This window comes from Amblyraja radiata, chromosome 9, assembly GCF_010909765.2.
Source record: "Amblyraja radiata isolate CabotCenter1 chromosome 9, sAmbRad1.1.pri, whole genome shotgun sequence".
Taxonomy (NCBI): Eukaryota; Metazoa; Chordata; class Chondrichthyes; order Rajiformes; family Rajidae; genus Amblyraja; species Amblyraja radiata.
In genome coordinates this window covers 51,985,455-52,001,961 of record NC_045964.1, presented here as the reverse complement: position 1 = coordinate 52,001,961, position 16,507 = coordinate 51,985,455, and the positions used below count along the sequence as shown (strand labels likewise).

General features: G+C 42.5%; 1 protein-coding gene across 1 annotated transcript; it reads left to right on the top strand.

The window, feature by feature from the left end:
• Positions 1–994: 994 nt before the first annotated feature.
• On the top strand, positions 995–4,429 carry six1 (SIX homeobox 1). The gene is made up of 2 exons (XM_033027420.1): positions 995–2,491; positions 3,550–4,429. Exons 1-2 carry the CDS (start codon positions 1,932–1,934, stop codon positions 3,851–3,853), a joined length of 864 nt encoding a protein of 287 aa, XP_032883311.1. The 5' UTR covers positions 995–1,931; the 3' UTR covers positions 3,854–4,429.
• The last annotated feature ends 12,078 nt before the right edge of the window (positions 4,430–16,507 follow it).

Below are 16,507 nucleotides of genomic sequence, written 5' to 3'. Positions count from 1 at the left end.
AGTTTCTGCCCCAAAGTGTCGCAATTAGGATTGAAATGACCAATTGTGGTGCATTTCCTTTATTCGGTTTATTTCCCCTTAAAATAATCAGAAATGCTAACTGTCTGGATTATATTATAAAACGAGAAACAATACAAACTTTAGTTTCTAAAACAGGAGAAATACAGATAAACCTAGCAATAAGACATCCTTTGACGACGCGTTCACGTTCATTAACATGGCAACAATCAGACCAAGTATTCATGAGATCATTAACTCTAGTTTATCTGAAGCATGATTTATCCCGTTCCGGTCCATTCTGACCTGTCGTGCTTTCAGCAAAAATGCTTACCCGTAGTCTGCAACAGGTACATTGTCGGATATTGCAGAAAGGTTTCACCGCGACGCACAGACTGGTCGGAACTCAGCCCATTAGTTCAGCTGTAGAGCGAACGCACCACCTGCATTCATTTAATCCACCTGAGCACCACAGGTATGGTGGGGGTGGGGGTTGGTATCGATCAGACACACAATTTAATACTAGGATGACATATTCTGTGTGGACAAACTTTTCCGCTATAAACTGAATAGTGAAAAAAAACCCCACAAAGTGCTGGAGTAACCTAGCAGGACAGGCTGCAAAAAAATGGTTTAATATGTGTTTTATTTTTTCTTTGCTGCCGTAGTTGATGCCGTTACGACTATTTAATCGATAAACCTTTATGAGAGGTAAATTGTGTAAGAGGCAAAGTCACGTTTCAGAAATATTGCGTACCACATTTACCCAAACGATCGACATAGATTTGAATGAGTCTGGTCAATGTGAGCTGGAACTAAAAGCTTATCCGTGATCAGACACTTTTGAAAAAGTGCGTTGCAGTTGAAACAACTCTTGCATTTTCGAAGGTACACAAAATTGCTGGGGAAACTCAGCGGGTGCAGCAGCATCTATGGAGCGAAGGAAATAGGCGACGTTTCGGGCCGAAACCCTTCTTCGAACTGTTTTTAAAAAGTAGCACCGCAGTGAGACTAAATTGACAGATGTAAATGTTGGTCGTCTTTGCCCAGAACAAGTGCCAGAAATATCAATTGGTGAACCGAGCGTGCAGCATGAAATCCTCAATGAATTAAAGTCGGAAGATTGTATTCCTAGCGTTGCTCACGATGAAGCTTCAGTTAGAGACTGGACTCCGGCGTGATTTACCTCGCTCGGCTCACCACATATGAGAAAAATAGTCACAAAAAGACAGAAATGGGCGGCATTGATCAGCTGGTGTTTCAGATTTTGGTTTGAGTTTGAATATATTTTCTGGAGGGAAATGACGATGAGTGATGAACGTGGTCAGACTAGTTTAAGCCTTTGCTCCACAAGACTTGCTGCACGTTCACCAGGACTCTCGGCTGCGCGGTTATAAATCGATGCGTTTTTATAAAATCGCCGACAAGAAATTACAGTTGATGATTTTAAAACGTGAGGTGAGAGAACCACAACTATTAACGCGCTTACGTCCACATTTCGAAAAAAAATACAAACGGAAGGTTGAGACGGATATATCCTGAGAAGGGTATATGGACTTCTTCAAAAAGCCGAAATTTAATTGATTTGTGTGTAAAGCCGACCAATCCCGCAGGTGACATTTGAGAGGCTCTCGTGTTTCAGACCCTGACGTGTTCTCCATGGCCCTTCATTTAGGAAAACTTTGCTCTTGTCTCTTGCAGATGGTAGGAGGGATGTGCAGCCAATCAGCGGCGATTCATCGCTATTAATGCGCACTTACAAGGATGGGAACACACTCTGCCGCCAGCACCTATCACCAGCGCTTGAGAACATCAGCCGCTGGATATCCACCACTTGCTTGGATCTGTTAACCCTTACTGGCCCATCTGCGACTGTTTTTTTTCTCCTTTTGGCGATCTGATTGCGGATACTACGCCCTGATTCTAAGTGAGCCATGTCAGTGCTGCCTTCTTTCGGTTTTACTCAGGAGCAAGTGGCTTGCGTCTGCGAAGTTCTCCAGCAAGGAGGTAACTTGGAGCGGCTGGGTCGGTTTCTCTGGTCCCTTCCAGCCTGCGACCACCTCCACAAGAACGAGAGCGTCCTGAAAGCGAAGGCGGTCGTGGCTTTCCACCGGGGCAACTTCCGAGAGCTCTACAAGCTTTTAGAGAGCCACCAGTTCTCGCTGCACAATCACCTCAAGCTCCAGCAACTCTGGTTAAAGGCCCATTACATCGAAGCCGAGAAGCTACGGGGGAGGCCCCTCGGTGCCGTGGGCAAGTACAGGGTCCGACGGAAATTCCCCCTACCCCGGACGATATGGGACGGGGAAGAGACAAGTTACTGTTTCAAAGAGAAGTCGCGGGGTGTCCTGAGAGAATGGTACGCTCATAACCCTTACCCGTCGCCGAGAGAGAAACGCGAGCTGGCTGAAGCCACGGGGCTCACCACCACTCAGGTTAGCAACTGGTTTAAAAACAGAAGACAGAGAGACCGAGCGGCGGAGGCGAAGGAAAGGTAAGGACCGCCGCTGCCGGTACATTGCGCGGACACAAAAAGCGCCCGGTGAACTGCTTTCATATCTGCTTTTGCAAGGGGAGGTTTTCTCGCAGCGCTGCAATGAACAGTTGATTCCTCTCCGCTCTGGAGCCGACTTCCACTAGGCACGGCTTATTTACCCGTCCTACTCCAAGAAAGGAGCAAACTATATTCTGCAGCGTTAAACTCCCTGTGTCTCCCCAACTAAATCACTGCGTGTTGGCAGAAACATATTTAAATCAATAAAGGGACATTTTAAATATTACTTAATAAGGACCCGCAAGTTACTGCTAAACTAAGATTGCGTCTGCACCCTTACATTAAAAGTATGAAAATTGCAATTGAAAAGTCCAAATTAAGTGAACGGTTTACTTGGAGTTAGGGACGTCATGTATGATAAATGAGAGACAGAGACACTTGTACCGTACATTGTTTTTGTTCTGGCGTTTGTAGCGGCCTTGCCAGGTAACATAGTTGAAGTATTGGCACCGGCGAGATACACACATTTCCTACATCATCTATTCAGTTCCAACGCCGGGATAAATTTAGCAATCTCATATTAAGTTTGAGGTACAAAAGCTAAAGTGATACATTTCATCCGTTCTATTTCATTGCCTGTTTATGGTTTAGCATTTGCGAACGTTGTTGGCGGAGGTTAGTAATTGTCTTTAACAATTATCAATAATAATTAGCTGAGCACTAATAGATTTGGTGAAGTGGGTATCTCTGTTTTTCTGGGGGCAAGACTTTCCTTGCGCTGTACAAAAAAATCATTTTTGTTCCAGCACAAGATCTCACTAATCCAGGGCATCTAATGAAATGAACCTGGGTTCGCTGAGAGATATCAGCAAATAGAACCATTTATTCACGACCAAACCGATAGAGATAACCAGTGTTCATATTATGTTCTCAATACACCCGCACGGTGAAAATATTCAAGATAAGCGGGCGTTTAAGGTAGCAAAGTTTCTTGGTTGGACATCTTCTTTGGCGCCGTCACTCATTTTAAGCTTTTGCTGTGTTTCTTGTTCCAATAGGGAAAACAACGAAAACACAAATTCTTCTGGCAATAAACAGAACCAGTTGTCCCCTATCAATCGCAGTAAAAACCTGATGTCTAGTTCGGACGAGGAGTTATCGCCGCCCCAGAGTCCAGACCATTGCTCGGGCAGTCCCGTGTTACTCTTGTCCGGGAGTCTAAACCAATCCGTGGATTCAACCTTCTCTCTTCACGGCCTGACTTCTTCGCCAGGCGGCCACGCCGGCTCGATGCATGCGCATGGACTGCAGGACTCGCTTCTGGGCACTCTCACATCCAGTCTGGTCGATCTGGGATCGTAAAAACAAAAGAACAAATCACCGCTGGAGAGCCCACGTATGAACTGATCAGACACTCCAGTACTGTACTGTGTAAATAATTTAAGTCGTGTCGAGGTTATGGATTTGCAACTGATGGTACTTAATCTGTGAAAAATAACGAGATGCTCGCCTTTATTATAAAAAAAACACTTCATAGACTGCTGAGAGGCTTAATATTTCACTTAATGCTCTTCAAATCCCGATGCTCTTCCACCGCACAAAGGGCCTTGCACATGAAGTTAAGAGAAGTGCCCGCCAATTCTGATGTTGGCAGGTCCCAGCATCTGTCAGAGCGCAACCTGGATTACATCCCGTTTTCGATCTCCTTGCGTTTCTTGAGATTCTTGACTGATGGTGAACCTGAGACCATTTGTCGAGTAGGAGGAACAGTCTGAAACAGAGGTAACTGCAGAGCAAATTAAAAACAAAAGCCCACAACATTTAACCCATGCAAGGTTCTGGCACAAGAGGCGATTGGAAGTTTACATTTTCACCGGTGGTGTTTGGAGAGAGTAAGATGGAAGTAGTTTATAATAAAATCCAAACATGTGAAAAGCACGTGCTTATGTTGTCTCCTTATTTTCATTTTTTTAAAAGAAATTGCAGCTTTTTTTTTTTAGAAAATTATCCTTGAATACTGTTTATTGGATCCACCACTTTGACGGTCGCATTCAGAGGACTGAAACATCGGCGACAAATGACCAAGGTTAGGATGAAGACTGCTGGACAATTTGTACTTGGCATTTCCACGTTGGCCCAGCTCACACTACAACTTTCCCTCGATACCATATCGCAGTGAGTAACCGCTGTATTATTCTTAGACTTTAGCAACTAAACGTTCAATTGAGTTCCCCACCAACTAAATTAGCGGCTCGCCTCCAAAGAGTAAGTCTTTGCCCTACAGCAAGCAAGGGGCATACATAGTTGGACCACAATTATTCGGCATTTTCCCAGAACACTCTCTGTGAGTATTTATTTATTTTGGTTTTGGACTTGCTCTCGAAAATACTAAGGGCATGACCCAGAAAATAGTTTTTAATGAAGCGAATGATTTCTTTTCTACAGCCCGGTTTGCAACATACGTTCAAATCGAATCCACACATAAACTGTTCGAAATGTATCTTCGTGTTTTACTACCTCCTCTCCTCACTCTTGAATCGTTCTCTCCAAAGATGAAATTCGACCCCCAAGTTATCAGCTTTGTTCTACTTATTTTACACAGCGAAGCAGAAATTACAACATTAAAATATTATCAGTTTTGCGCATGGTAATGTTGTTCTTTAACGCCAATAAATCCATAACACTGTTAGTCAAGTTTCCAAAATAAATCTCTTTCACTAATTCGACATCCCACACTATATATATCTCACTCTCGGGTTGCTGGAGATGGTACATTTTTACTATCGCGTGTCGTCAACACCTTTGCGTGGTAGCGTTTTAAATGTGGCATTGTGCAATGAAATGGCACAGACAAAAACAAAGGTATACCCTCCAATTTCCTGTAAAATCCATAATCCAACATGAAATTAAATACGTATTTAGACCACGTTTGCAGATTCCCTGGTACTTTATTCGTGTGTCCTGTTCCTAATGCATTTCGATGGTATATGGTTATGGTTTACTGACGATTGTAGAATGTTTATTCTATGTGTTTCGGGCCATGGAGATCTCACCCCCTCTGGAGGCCAGACTCTCACCCGGGACTGACTCAGTTCAGCCCGAACTCGTGTGTAAAACATACAATTGCCTTGGATTCAGCTAAAACGCGATTCACTCCAGGTTTTACGTGAGATTGAAAGAGAATTTAAGACTGTTAGTGGGCTACATTTCAAAAGCAAAGTTGCAACTGGCTGTGCTCTGATTACTAGTGCAATAGAAGAGTGTAGGTGGCGTAATTGTGATCAACTGCACCAATTCATTGAGGAGGGTTGGGGCGAAATGATTGTAATAACCTCTTATGGCAACTTTAGTGAAAGGGTTACGAGGATCGGGGCGGGGGCAAAGCATTTATTTTTCTGACGATTGAAGCTCTTTATCAACATTTGAAAAGTCTCTATAATCAGCAAACATGAAAAAATATATATTTAAAACATGTAGTTACTAAAACAATAGATAAATTCTCAATGGCTGAATATTGTGTTTTCTGCGGTATGGATTGAGACGATTTTGTGCTTATTTTTTTACATTTTATAAGTTTATGAAAGACGATTTCTGAGAATTTGTTTTAATTATCTTTCACCAGGTTGATTAACACATAAATCATACTTGTGGTCCAGGTAGTGAAAGCAATCCGGTTTCATCAAAATGCATTTTAGCAAATCGAGACCGAGTATTTTCGTCAACTCAGCATTCCACTGTCGGTACCAAGCCATGGTGATCTTTAATCCTACTCCCCATACACGTTGTACCTAAACATTGTACTTGTGAAGAAAATGCAGCAGCATCACTGTTTGCTCCTTGGTCACTTTGATCTTGCTGCACTTGGGGCGTTTTATTTTCAGTAATTTTAAAATAGCAGCTCAAACGGCAAGCGCCCCATACCCCAATGGTTACGAAAGACATTCGCTTTTGGTCGAGTTTTCTTCTAAATGTAAAATAAACACACGACTGGCCTCCAGACACTTTTAGCTGGAAACTAAAAAGGCCTTCTATGAGATGAGGGTAATTGTTTTGAACAGCTCGAGTTTGGAGAGAACTGAGGATTTCCTGGAGTTAATGCGAACCAGCCGCTGGCTGGACTGCGCCTGCTGAATGTGGAGCAGATTTTGGCAAATATTACAGGGATTCAATTCAGTCTTTTGTGTTTTTAGAAGCACCTCGGCACTGATTTCAAATTTGTTTTCTTTACATTTTAAGCGTGCTCACAAAACGAGGTTCTTTATTTAAATCCGCAACAGAGGTTATGTTTATATTCTAACCCAAAGTCGTGTCCTTTATCAAATCTAATCAAAATCCTGCAGCTAAGCGAATTTTAATAAAAATAGATTCCCATTATATAGCGCAGCCCTTAAATTTAACAGTGGAAAGTTGATTATTTGGTTGGATTCAATCAGAATGACAGAGTTTAGATATTTTCCGGTACCACGATGATTGGCTTGGTTTATACCTAGCCATGGTTTGAATGATTAGAAATGCATTAAAAAGCTGCATGGACGGTGCCAACACCGAGTGATACAGTGCTCTTGCAGCAAACGTGCTTGAAGAAATATTTGTCTGATTAACGCAAGCGATCCCTGTGTGGCCCATTGTTAAAACATGGCTCCCATCGAATTATGGTTCATAAAATGGGAGAGAGTCTATTGAAAATAAGAACAAGCGCCCGATACATTTAAACCAATTCACAACCGGACCTGCAATACAGCGTTAGAATTGCAATTGTACAAAATAGTTCCCAAATTATATTCCATTAACAGCCTACACCGTAGCAAGACAGCATTCAATAGTAATCACAGTGAAGCTGACCTGGCCCAGGAACGAGCGTATCCAGTAAGGACCCTGACCTATTTGAACGTTTAGCGTTGACTGTTTGTTCAATGTGATACGTTTCAATATATTTATATAAATAAAACTGCGGGAATCTCTGAATGAAACTAAATTCATTTTTCAGATATCACCAAATAATTCTCTACTCGAAAATGCGTGTTGTTGCAAATGGATTGTAGATTGGCCCAACCCACTCTGTGGAGAAAACACGTCGCTCATTAGCCCTTAACGAAAATGATATTTCAAAACAACAACAAAAAACTCATATTGTTTATTTTGCTCTGCTTATGAAATCCACGGCTTGATCTCCTGTGATGGTGTTCATTGGAGGATGGGGCATGGCTGTTCTATATACACCACTAAGTAGACGGTCAGTGTGTTGGCTTTCAGAACGATTTTATTTACCTCTGAGGGACTTGGTTTGCCCAATAGGATGGGCAAAACAACAACTTTTAACGTGGTAGAAGTTTAACCTAAAAACTAATGTGAAACCTGCTAACGTGACGTGTCCTGTAAAATAATTTGTGCCACAGTGACCGGGAAGCCACATCCAAGGCGCATGTTATTGCATGGATGTCGTTCCAGTATCCACGTTGCTCACCATTTCCCTCAAAACCTCTTTCCAATTCCCTGCGCGTTTCACTCAGTTTCGGTACATCTATATATATATATATTTTTTTTTTAATCTGATAATTATGAGCGAAAAATTATTGGCCAAATGATGAACGACTAAGAGATTGTTATGGCTACTCTCATGACCCCTCCCCCAACCACATGGTTTGAAGGTGTGATGTGACTGCTAAGCCACACAGCAGATAGACATAAAGTGCTGGAGTAACTCAACGGGACAGGCAGCATCTCTGGATAGAAGGAATGGATGACGTTTCAGGGTAGAGACCCTTCCTCAGACAAACGTCACTTCTATCCAGAGACGCTGCCTGCCCCGCTGAGTTACCCCAGCATTTTGTGTCTTATCTTCGGTGTAAACCACCATCTGCAGTTCCTTACTACACACGGAATAGAAAACGTTGAGAATGATATGATTTGTGAAGAGAAATGTAAATACTGTCCGTGTAGGCACATGGAGACGTTTAATCAGTGAGGATTGTAAGTGATAAAGCAACCTGTGTTGCTGGCAGAAATGGGAAATGAAACTTGGCTTGGTTCTTGCAAGTAGGGAATATGCAGACCATGAGGCAAGTGTGCAAGCGCATTTGTTCTAGAAGGGTTGTCGCAGGATAACTTCCTCGCATTAACCAGCGGAGCACCAATTTTCTTTGGGTAAGAAAAACGATGATAATCTCCGCTTATGTGTGCTGTCAAATTTCACTACACCGATTGGTGTATGTGATAACAAATGTCCTTTGTCCTTTGCTTATATCATTCTCCAATTTACGTGACGTTAATATCGCTTGTCCAATGCACGTGGTTATGTCACACGACCGCTCGATATACTACTTGTGTGAGCGAGAAGGCAGACCTTGGGCCGCTGCGGTGGCATTGCCTGGAATGAACCATTAGCGCCCGATGCACTGAGTTCGGGGCCTTATTAATTGATCAACTTGAGAAATAAGAAATCCTTTTTTCTAATATACATAAAATCTGCAAACACTACCTGCATTGAAAGAAATATGTCCTTTTTATTGGTAAAATGCACCGTTTTATGGCGGGGAAACGGTCAATATGAAGGTGTTGAATGGGTGATTTATGTTGAAAAATTAGGTGAGGCAGTGTATTAAATGGCAGCAGCAATGCGGCCTGTGACAACCAGGTTATTATGATACCGGCATTACTATTTAACTACCTATATCTTTATATATATATATATATAAAATGAATTTAACTGCCTATATACTTATATATATATATATATATATATATAAAATGAATGCTTTAGCTGAATTTAGTGTGTTTTTTTCTGTTAAAGGAGAGCAAGAGGCTGCAGAAGGGAAATTAATTTACTTAAATTCCACCGCTGCAGCTTGAAACAAGTCATAAAGCAACTAAGCACGGCCGCTCTAAAATTAGTGATGTTCCTTCCTGTATCAGTAACGGATGAGTGCCTTGTCCAGAGCGAGTTATTTCTATCTTCCCTTGGCAGCAGCCATTTAAAGATTCGCAGTGGCCACGTGTTTCCCAATACAATTCACTGACTAAAGTGTCACCGGCTGCAGATCTCCGCCGAGCCAAACTACCGCCTGAAGGTTAAGGAAAATAACGCCGTCCTTTCTTACCATTGGCACCCCATTTTCCATCAGCACCCCCAGTCCACCACCGGAGTTCGGCCGCATGGCAGGAATTTACTGGGTCATTTTTCGATTGCTGCCAACGTATAATCTAAACGTACGCTCGTTTTGCCAAAGCATCAACATTATCACTCTAATGACACACCCCATGTTTAGTGAGGAGGTGAATTGGTTGTGTTTCTTCCCATTAGATCTTCTCAAAGCCATGTTTCCAAAATAGCAGGTAATCGCTAAAACGTTTTATACATCAAACGTTTTATAGGTTATGTTTTAGATATAGATGATAAAAAATAGAGTAAAAGTGGAGTATGTTTCAATATATATAAGCAAAAACGAAAGCGGTTCTAAATTCTCATCAGCACCCTCAGTTCGACATGGTTGTTGAACAATTAACTCGCGCTCCTGTAGTGATGTACATACAGTCTGTGCACCTCAAGGGAGAGACACAGGAGACTGCAGATGCTGGAATCTGGAGCAAAAGACAATCTGCTGGAGGAACTCGGCGGGTCGGGCAGCATCGGTGAACAGAGGAAGGATCTCGATCCGCAAACGTTGACTATCCCTTTCCCTCCACGGTTGCTGCATGATACGCTGAGTTCCTTCGGCAGTTTTTTTCGCTGTGTGCACTTCAAGGCGTTCGATCCCCATGTAGGTGCCACAGAAATACAAACAGCTCCAAATAAATAGATCAGCTCTCGGCATAATTGCCCCGCCCTGATCTGTCTTTATTGATAAGAATGAGAGCGATTTTCAATCTATTTGCTTTTCCATTTCCTATTACTTTAAATTAAAGGGAAAGACACAAAGAACTGCAGATTTTGTTGTTATGAAGGGACAGGCTGTGGTCAGGTCAGCTAAAGAAGAAATACAGATACCTTTTTAATCCGCACCAAATCAAAAGGCGGCGTTGGGAGAGGCGAGGATAGGGTTGGTGCTGTTAGGTAGACTCCATTTATAGTGGGGTTTCCGAGAAATTGTGCAGTTTCCCGATCTATTACTTTATGTAATTGAAACATCGATTTTTTTAAATGTGCAGGAGCCGTGAGAAAGCTGAAATTTGAGTCGAGATAGCACCGCAAAGAGGCACAGGAGTGGAGGAGCTTCGAATGTCATGTACTAACAAAAGCAATTCTCTCAGGGGCCGAGTAACTGGAATGCGCGTAAAACCATTTTTCCCCCTAATCCCCAATGGTACTTGTAACTCCAGAGAACGGGATTCAAAAGTAGTTACCTCAAATATGATCACTTCCCATACAGGCAGAATTCGCCATTTGGGAGGGGATCTTAATGAACCAAAACCTCACCGAGAAACAAATAAGAGCCAAGACATGGGTTGGTGGCCCTGCCTTCCTCAAAACACGTGCGGTCAGCATATGGTGAAATGCTCAACGGAATACTTGACAGAAACGTACCCGGATTATATACCCTGACAGAGTACTCGCCCTCAACCTCAAAAACTGGCGCACTCAATAGGGGACGCGGATGGAGTTACTTCAGGAAGCGATTTTAAAACATTTTAATTGTAGCGAATCCTTACAAACGCAAGATTTACTTGTGACGGCGAGTTATTAAGAAATGACCCCTTTAACGGCGGGTTACGGCAATATATTTTTTATCAAAAACATTTCGAGTGAAAGGGGGCATTGTTATAATGAGCAATTCAATGGGAATCTGCGCATTTAGGCAATTAATGAGGATTTATTTCAGTCGATAGAACAATACCCCGATATATACAATAAGCATTGCCATGCCTATTAGTGATCCCAAATAGTATAAACCGTGATTTATATATGTATATATTCGGCTTCAATATTTTAAAGTACCAGACCTGTTATGATTAAACTTTCCCCTCCCCCTCAAGTTAACGCCGAACCAGCATTGCAGTGGAACGCTTCAATGTCATACAGAAGATGTTGTTATAAAATCACAAAACACAAGGTCGAACGTATTTCTACTTTAATGGTGGTTACAGAACAAGGGGAAATTGCTGGTACTATACCTCGTTTACAATTTCGCATGACATTTGCCAACGTTTAATTAAAACAATTTCGTAATAAGCTGTTAATTCCCATCTCCTCAGGTTTAACAAACCTCAAGTTTAAATTCCATTTGGAATATTTTGGAGGACCAAGAACCAAGAACAGGAGCAAACATAAGGGAAGCGTATTTTTTTCCACCTACTTCCAGCTGCATTTAGAACAGATGATGTTTAATAGTTAATTTCGATTTGGCAGGAATTAAACCAGCGGTAGCTGTAAACAAAAAGGAAAGCGATGTTGTACATAAGAAGCACAATAAACTGCGAGTCTTATTTAGGGAGGAAATGCCTTCTTATGCATAATTTCGCATTTAAACCACGCAGGAAATTAAAAATGAAAAAAAAAATAACTACTGCGCTCATGCAAAGCTGATGCCGGAGACTCCAGTATGTGGTAACGTGGGCCTGTTTGTTCGCATCGGCTCAATGGGACGTGGAAGTTGGAGGTTTAAGGCCAGGTTTATTTGTACAAACGATTTATTGAAAAATCAGAGGTATTTATAATTACTGGGAGTTTTATGAATGGCCGAGGGATTTCTAAACACGACAGATATTGTCTTACATTTGATGTATTCATTCGCCCCAAAGAATCTCTGGGAAACGCTGGGAGGGAAAGAATAGTATTCACTTACCTACATTTTTAAGAGGAGGAAACAAGGGACAAGCTAAATCATTATTACTACCTGTTCTTACGGTGAGCGATCACCTGTTAAAAGGTCATGAATAACAGGTAGATCGCCATCTCCTTCTCTTAAACAAGGGCTATTTGTTCGGTGACAGCTGATTGACAGGGGGAGAAACACGAGCTGGCGGGGCCGCCTGATTTGAGGATACAACTCTGATGTCCCCTCAAACATTTCAGGAAATGAAAGTTGTAATTCGATCCTTTCAGCCAACATCTCCCGGAGCAAACACAAAGGCTCACAGGAACCTACCCGGATTATTTTGCAGCAAGATGGTAGAGACAAAACAGCCGTCACATTGAGCAGAGTGCTGGCAGCTCGCTCCCCCATTTATTAGAAATGTCTGTCTAAGCAACCCTTTAAATGGGTCAACATTTTCGCAAGTGTACAATAAGCACTTTTCTTCCCAAAAATAACATCCCTTTTCAAATATGCGCATTGCTCATAAAATTCGACGATTGCTGTATTTCATGTCAAAACAAGGTCCAACCATGTGACCTTGGAGGAGTTCAAATGAACGACATTAATGTCCGTATATTTTTCACCGCAAAACAAAGTATCAGACTGGTGAAAGCTGTTTTGTTTTATTCAGAATATCCCTTAGTTTAACATTATATTTATGACCACGATAATTGTGCAGTGCACTATCGAATTTATCAAACACGCGCACCTATACAACGATTTGACATTAACGATCCAAACTCGTTGAATGCGCGGCTTCATAGTATAAAACTCGGTGATCAGGGGCTTTCCAGAAAGAACTGTTACGGTACATCCCTTGCCGACATAACATGCACAAACGCACTGCCCGCCGCGTTAAACTCTCTTGAATGTGGTCGCATTTGGACGTGGATTGAGGTGATGGGAGGGGGCGGCCACACGGCGCAAGACGAATTAGCCTTGCTAAATGACCATTAGTCTTCAACTTAATCACCATCAATAACGTGATACTGCGTTGCACCTGAAAGAGGTGAGGCGTTTTATCTATCTCAGTCTGTTTACGTTGAAATATTTCAAGCGGCCGTTGTAAGGAAGGAACAATTTGGCATTGTCGTGCTTTCAACACCCTGGGTATCGATAACAAGATTGTTACACATTAATATTACTTGGCAATATTAATGTAAAGTTACCCCTATTTCAGAACACCGCTTGTAGCCATCCTCTGGGAACAGTTGATTTGATCCGGTACTGTAATTAAAAAAAGAACAATGTAACCCAAACATATATATACCTTCTTTCGACGATGGACGGTTCGAGAAATAATTGTAACCAAGGGAGTGGATAAATGGAACGATGCCAGGGTGGCGCAGCGGTAGAGTTGCTGCCCACAGCGCTTGCAGCGCCGGGGGCCCGGGTTCGATCCCGACTACGGGTGCTGTCTGTACGGAGTTTGTACGTTCTCCCCGTGACCACGTGGGTCCAAAGACTTACAGGTATGTAGGTTAACTGGCTTGGTGGTAAATTGTCCATAGTGTGTGTAGGATGGTGTTAATGTGCGGGGATCGCTGGTCGGTACGGACTCGGTGGGCCGAAGGGCCTATTTCCGCGCTGTATCTCTAAACTAAACAGTATTTCCAGTATTGAATTGTCATCCGACCTGTAGTTAATTGTAACCTCTTGATATTCAGTAAAATAAGCATAAGTGAGACCATTCGGTGTCCTGTTTCATGGAAACAGTAACAGAGTTGTACCAGGACGACACAGATACTGCTCACAGAAAAATCAAAAAATCATTGGGTTACATCGGGAATATTAATTAACCCGGGCACAGACAGAGTTCATAAGTTACTCGCCGTGACCTCAAACGGCGAGCAACAAATCTGTTGTAAATTACACGCATCCGTGATTTCTAGAGCAAATTGAGTTCCAACAAAGGTGAGAGTTTTATGACGGCACTAACAGTAGTTTCAAATTTGTTTGTAACACCGACGTTTCCATTATTAGACTTTTACAGCCGACGCGGGAGTCATTAAACACCAGTCTGAATATGGGATCTTGCAGTCAATTGCAGAGACTTTTCGGAGATGTCAACAGCAAGACTGCATATGCATTTGGAAAACAATTGCATCAAAACGTCTAAGCACAAAGTCATGTGGGAATTTCTGAATGCGATTGAGAAAAATATTCTGCACCTATGTTTACCCTCCGATCTGATAATTACTATTATGCGATTATTTATCACGCGTGATCTCATACACTTGATTACCCCCCCCCTCCCCCCTCTCCTTGAAACCGAAGAGGAGGCATATTTCACTTCCGCCTTGAGTTTTATGATTGGGTTTTGATTAGGGAGTGACCAATGGATCAGTGAAACCTTTCAGCTGAAATGAATACTGATTATTATTACTGTTGCATCGAATCACACAGGAATTAACTGTGGTCACGAAACCACCGCCACAAATAAGGGACACACAATAACATACAACTTAGAAAGGTGCAGCACAGGAACCGGCCCTTCGGCCCACAATATCTGTGCCGAGTATGATGCCAGAATAAACTAAACTCTACGTGATCCATATCCCTTCATTCCCCGCATATGCGCCTGTCTATCTAAAACCCTCTTAAACGCCATGAAAAAAAGCCTCTTGAACGCCAAGTCATGCTAAACCCGGGAGACATGTATGGATTGAATAATGGGAAATATAACACCCCCTTGCCAAACTCGCATGCTATCAGACTGGGACAAACGATAACAAACACATCAGACTTATTCAGACTTTTGTTTTACAATTAAAACATAAAATACTGGAAATACTCAGCAGGTCAGTCCGCATCTGTAGGAAGAGAAACAGAGGTGAAGTTTAAGGTCGAATAGACCAAGTGCAAAATGAGATCCACTTTACTCTTCCCCACTTCCGCCGTGGCTTGTGGAAAAGCAGGTCAGAATACACGTTTCCAATATTGGTTCTGACACACATTAATTGAATTATCTCCGGCGCGCACACTTTAGGCAGTTCTTTGTCTAGAATGTCCTAAAAACCTACAGCTACAACATAGAATCTGGCATCTAAAGTTACCAGCTCGGGTTACCTTTCAACCGCTCAGCCTTGGTGTACATTTACAGCACGGCTCGACTCTTGATACAATCATTAATAATTTAATGATCCACTTCTCTTACGGCCTGGGGAGTGGATTAAAGCACAGCCTACAACAGAGCAGGTCAAAGGCACCAGTCCCTGAACCTCAAGCTGCAGAATCAGTCATCACAGACACCGCTGGTCAAAAAAAAACCCCAGCTTCCTGAGTGAATCCATCCTTCCATCACTTGGTCCCTAATTATGTAGATCACGGTTCTTTGTGTCAAGTTTTTGAATATTGCCAAAATGCAATGAACATTTTGGTCAGTGTCATACTTTCAGGCAGTGAGTTCCATTTACCCCCCCCCCCCCCCCCCCCCCCCCCCCGAAATTAAAAAGCAAATTGAATTCAGCGAGTCAGGCAACATATGTGTTTCGGGTGAGGTGCGCTGCTTTAGATTGCATCCTAAGATGCTACCTGACCCGTTGAATTCCTCCAGCACTTTGTGTTTTGCTCAAGATTCCGGCATCTGCTGTTACTTGTATCCCTTCCGAACTACATTCCCTTATCTGCTCTCGAACCTTTCTGCTAATGCATGTCCCCTGATTCTTGACCTCTCCCGCTCCGGGAATAGGCCTTTCCATTTACCCTTAATAATGTTATACTCTTCATTCGTGTTTCCCCCTCAGCCTTCTCTGTCCCAAAGAAAACAATCCCAGCCAATTCAATCTTACCACTTTGTTACAATTCTCCTCTCCCAGTAGCATCTTCGTATATCAGCTCTGTATCCTCTGCTGTGAAATATGACCTTGGTTGTGCAGGTTTGCAAAATGCAATACGTTAGCTGTGGCCTCATTACAGTTCCATCAGGAATTCCCTATTATAATCTGTGCCTATTCTAGTAGGAGAATTCAGTATCAAGTGAAACACAATGTGCTGAAGGAACCCAGAGGACCATTCCACCCCATTTACGATGTTGAGCCCTCATAATTTTATACCCTTTATTCATGTTTTCCCTCAGCCTTCTGGAAGGAATGGACAGGCGACCTTGGAGGTCGAGAAAGACACAAAAAGTTGGAGTAACTCAGCGTGACAGGCAGCATATCTGGAGAGAAGACCCTTCTTCAGACTCACCCGAAATGTCACCCGTTCCTTCTATCCAGAGATG

Excerpts from the sequence above, each read along its gene's own strand:
- six1 (XM_033027420.1), top strand. The coding sequence starts at position 1,932 with ATGTCAGTGCTGCCTTCTTTCGGTTTTACTCAGGAGCAAGTGGCTTGC. Across the intron at positions 2,492-3,549 it reads GCGGCGGAGGCGAAGGAAAG|GGAAAACAACGAAAACACAA; the intron begins GTAAGGACCGCC and ends TTGTTCCAATAG.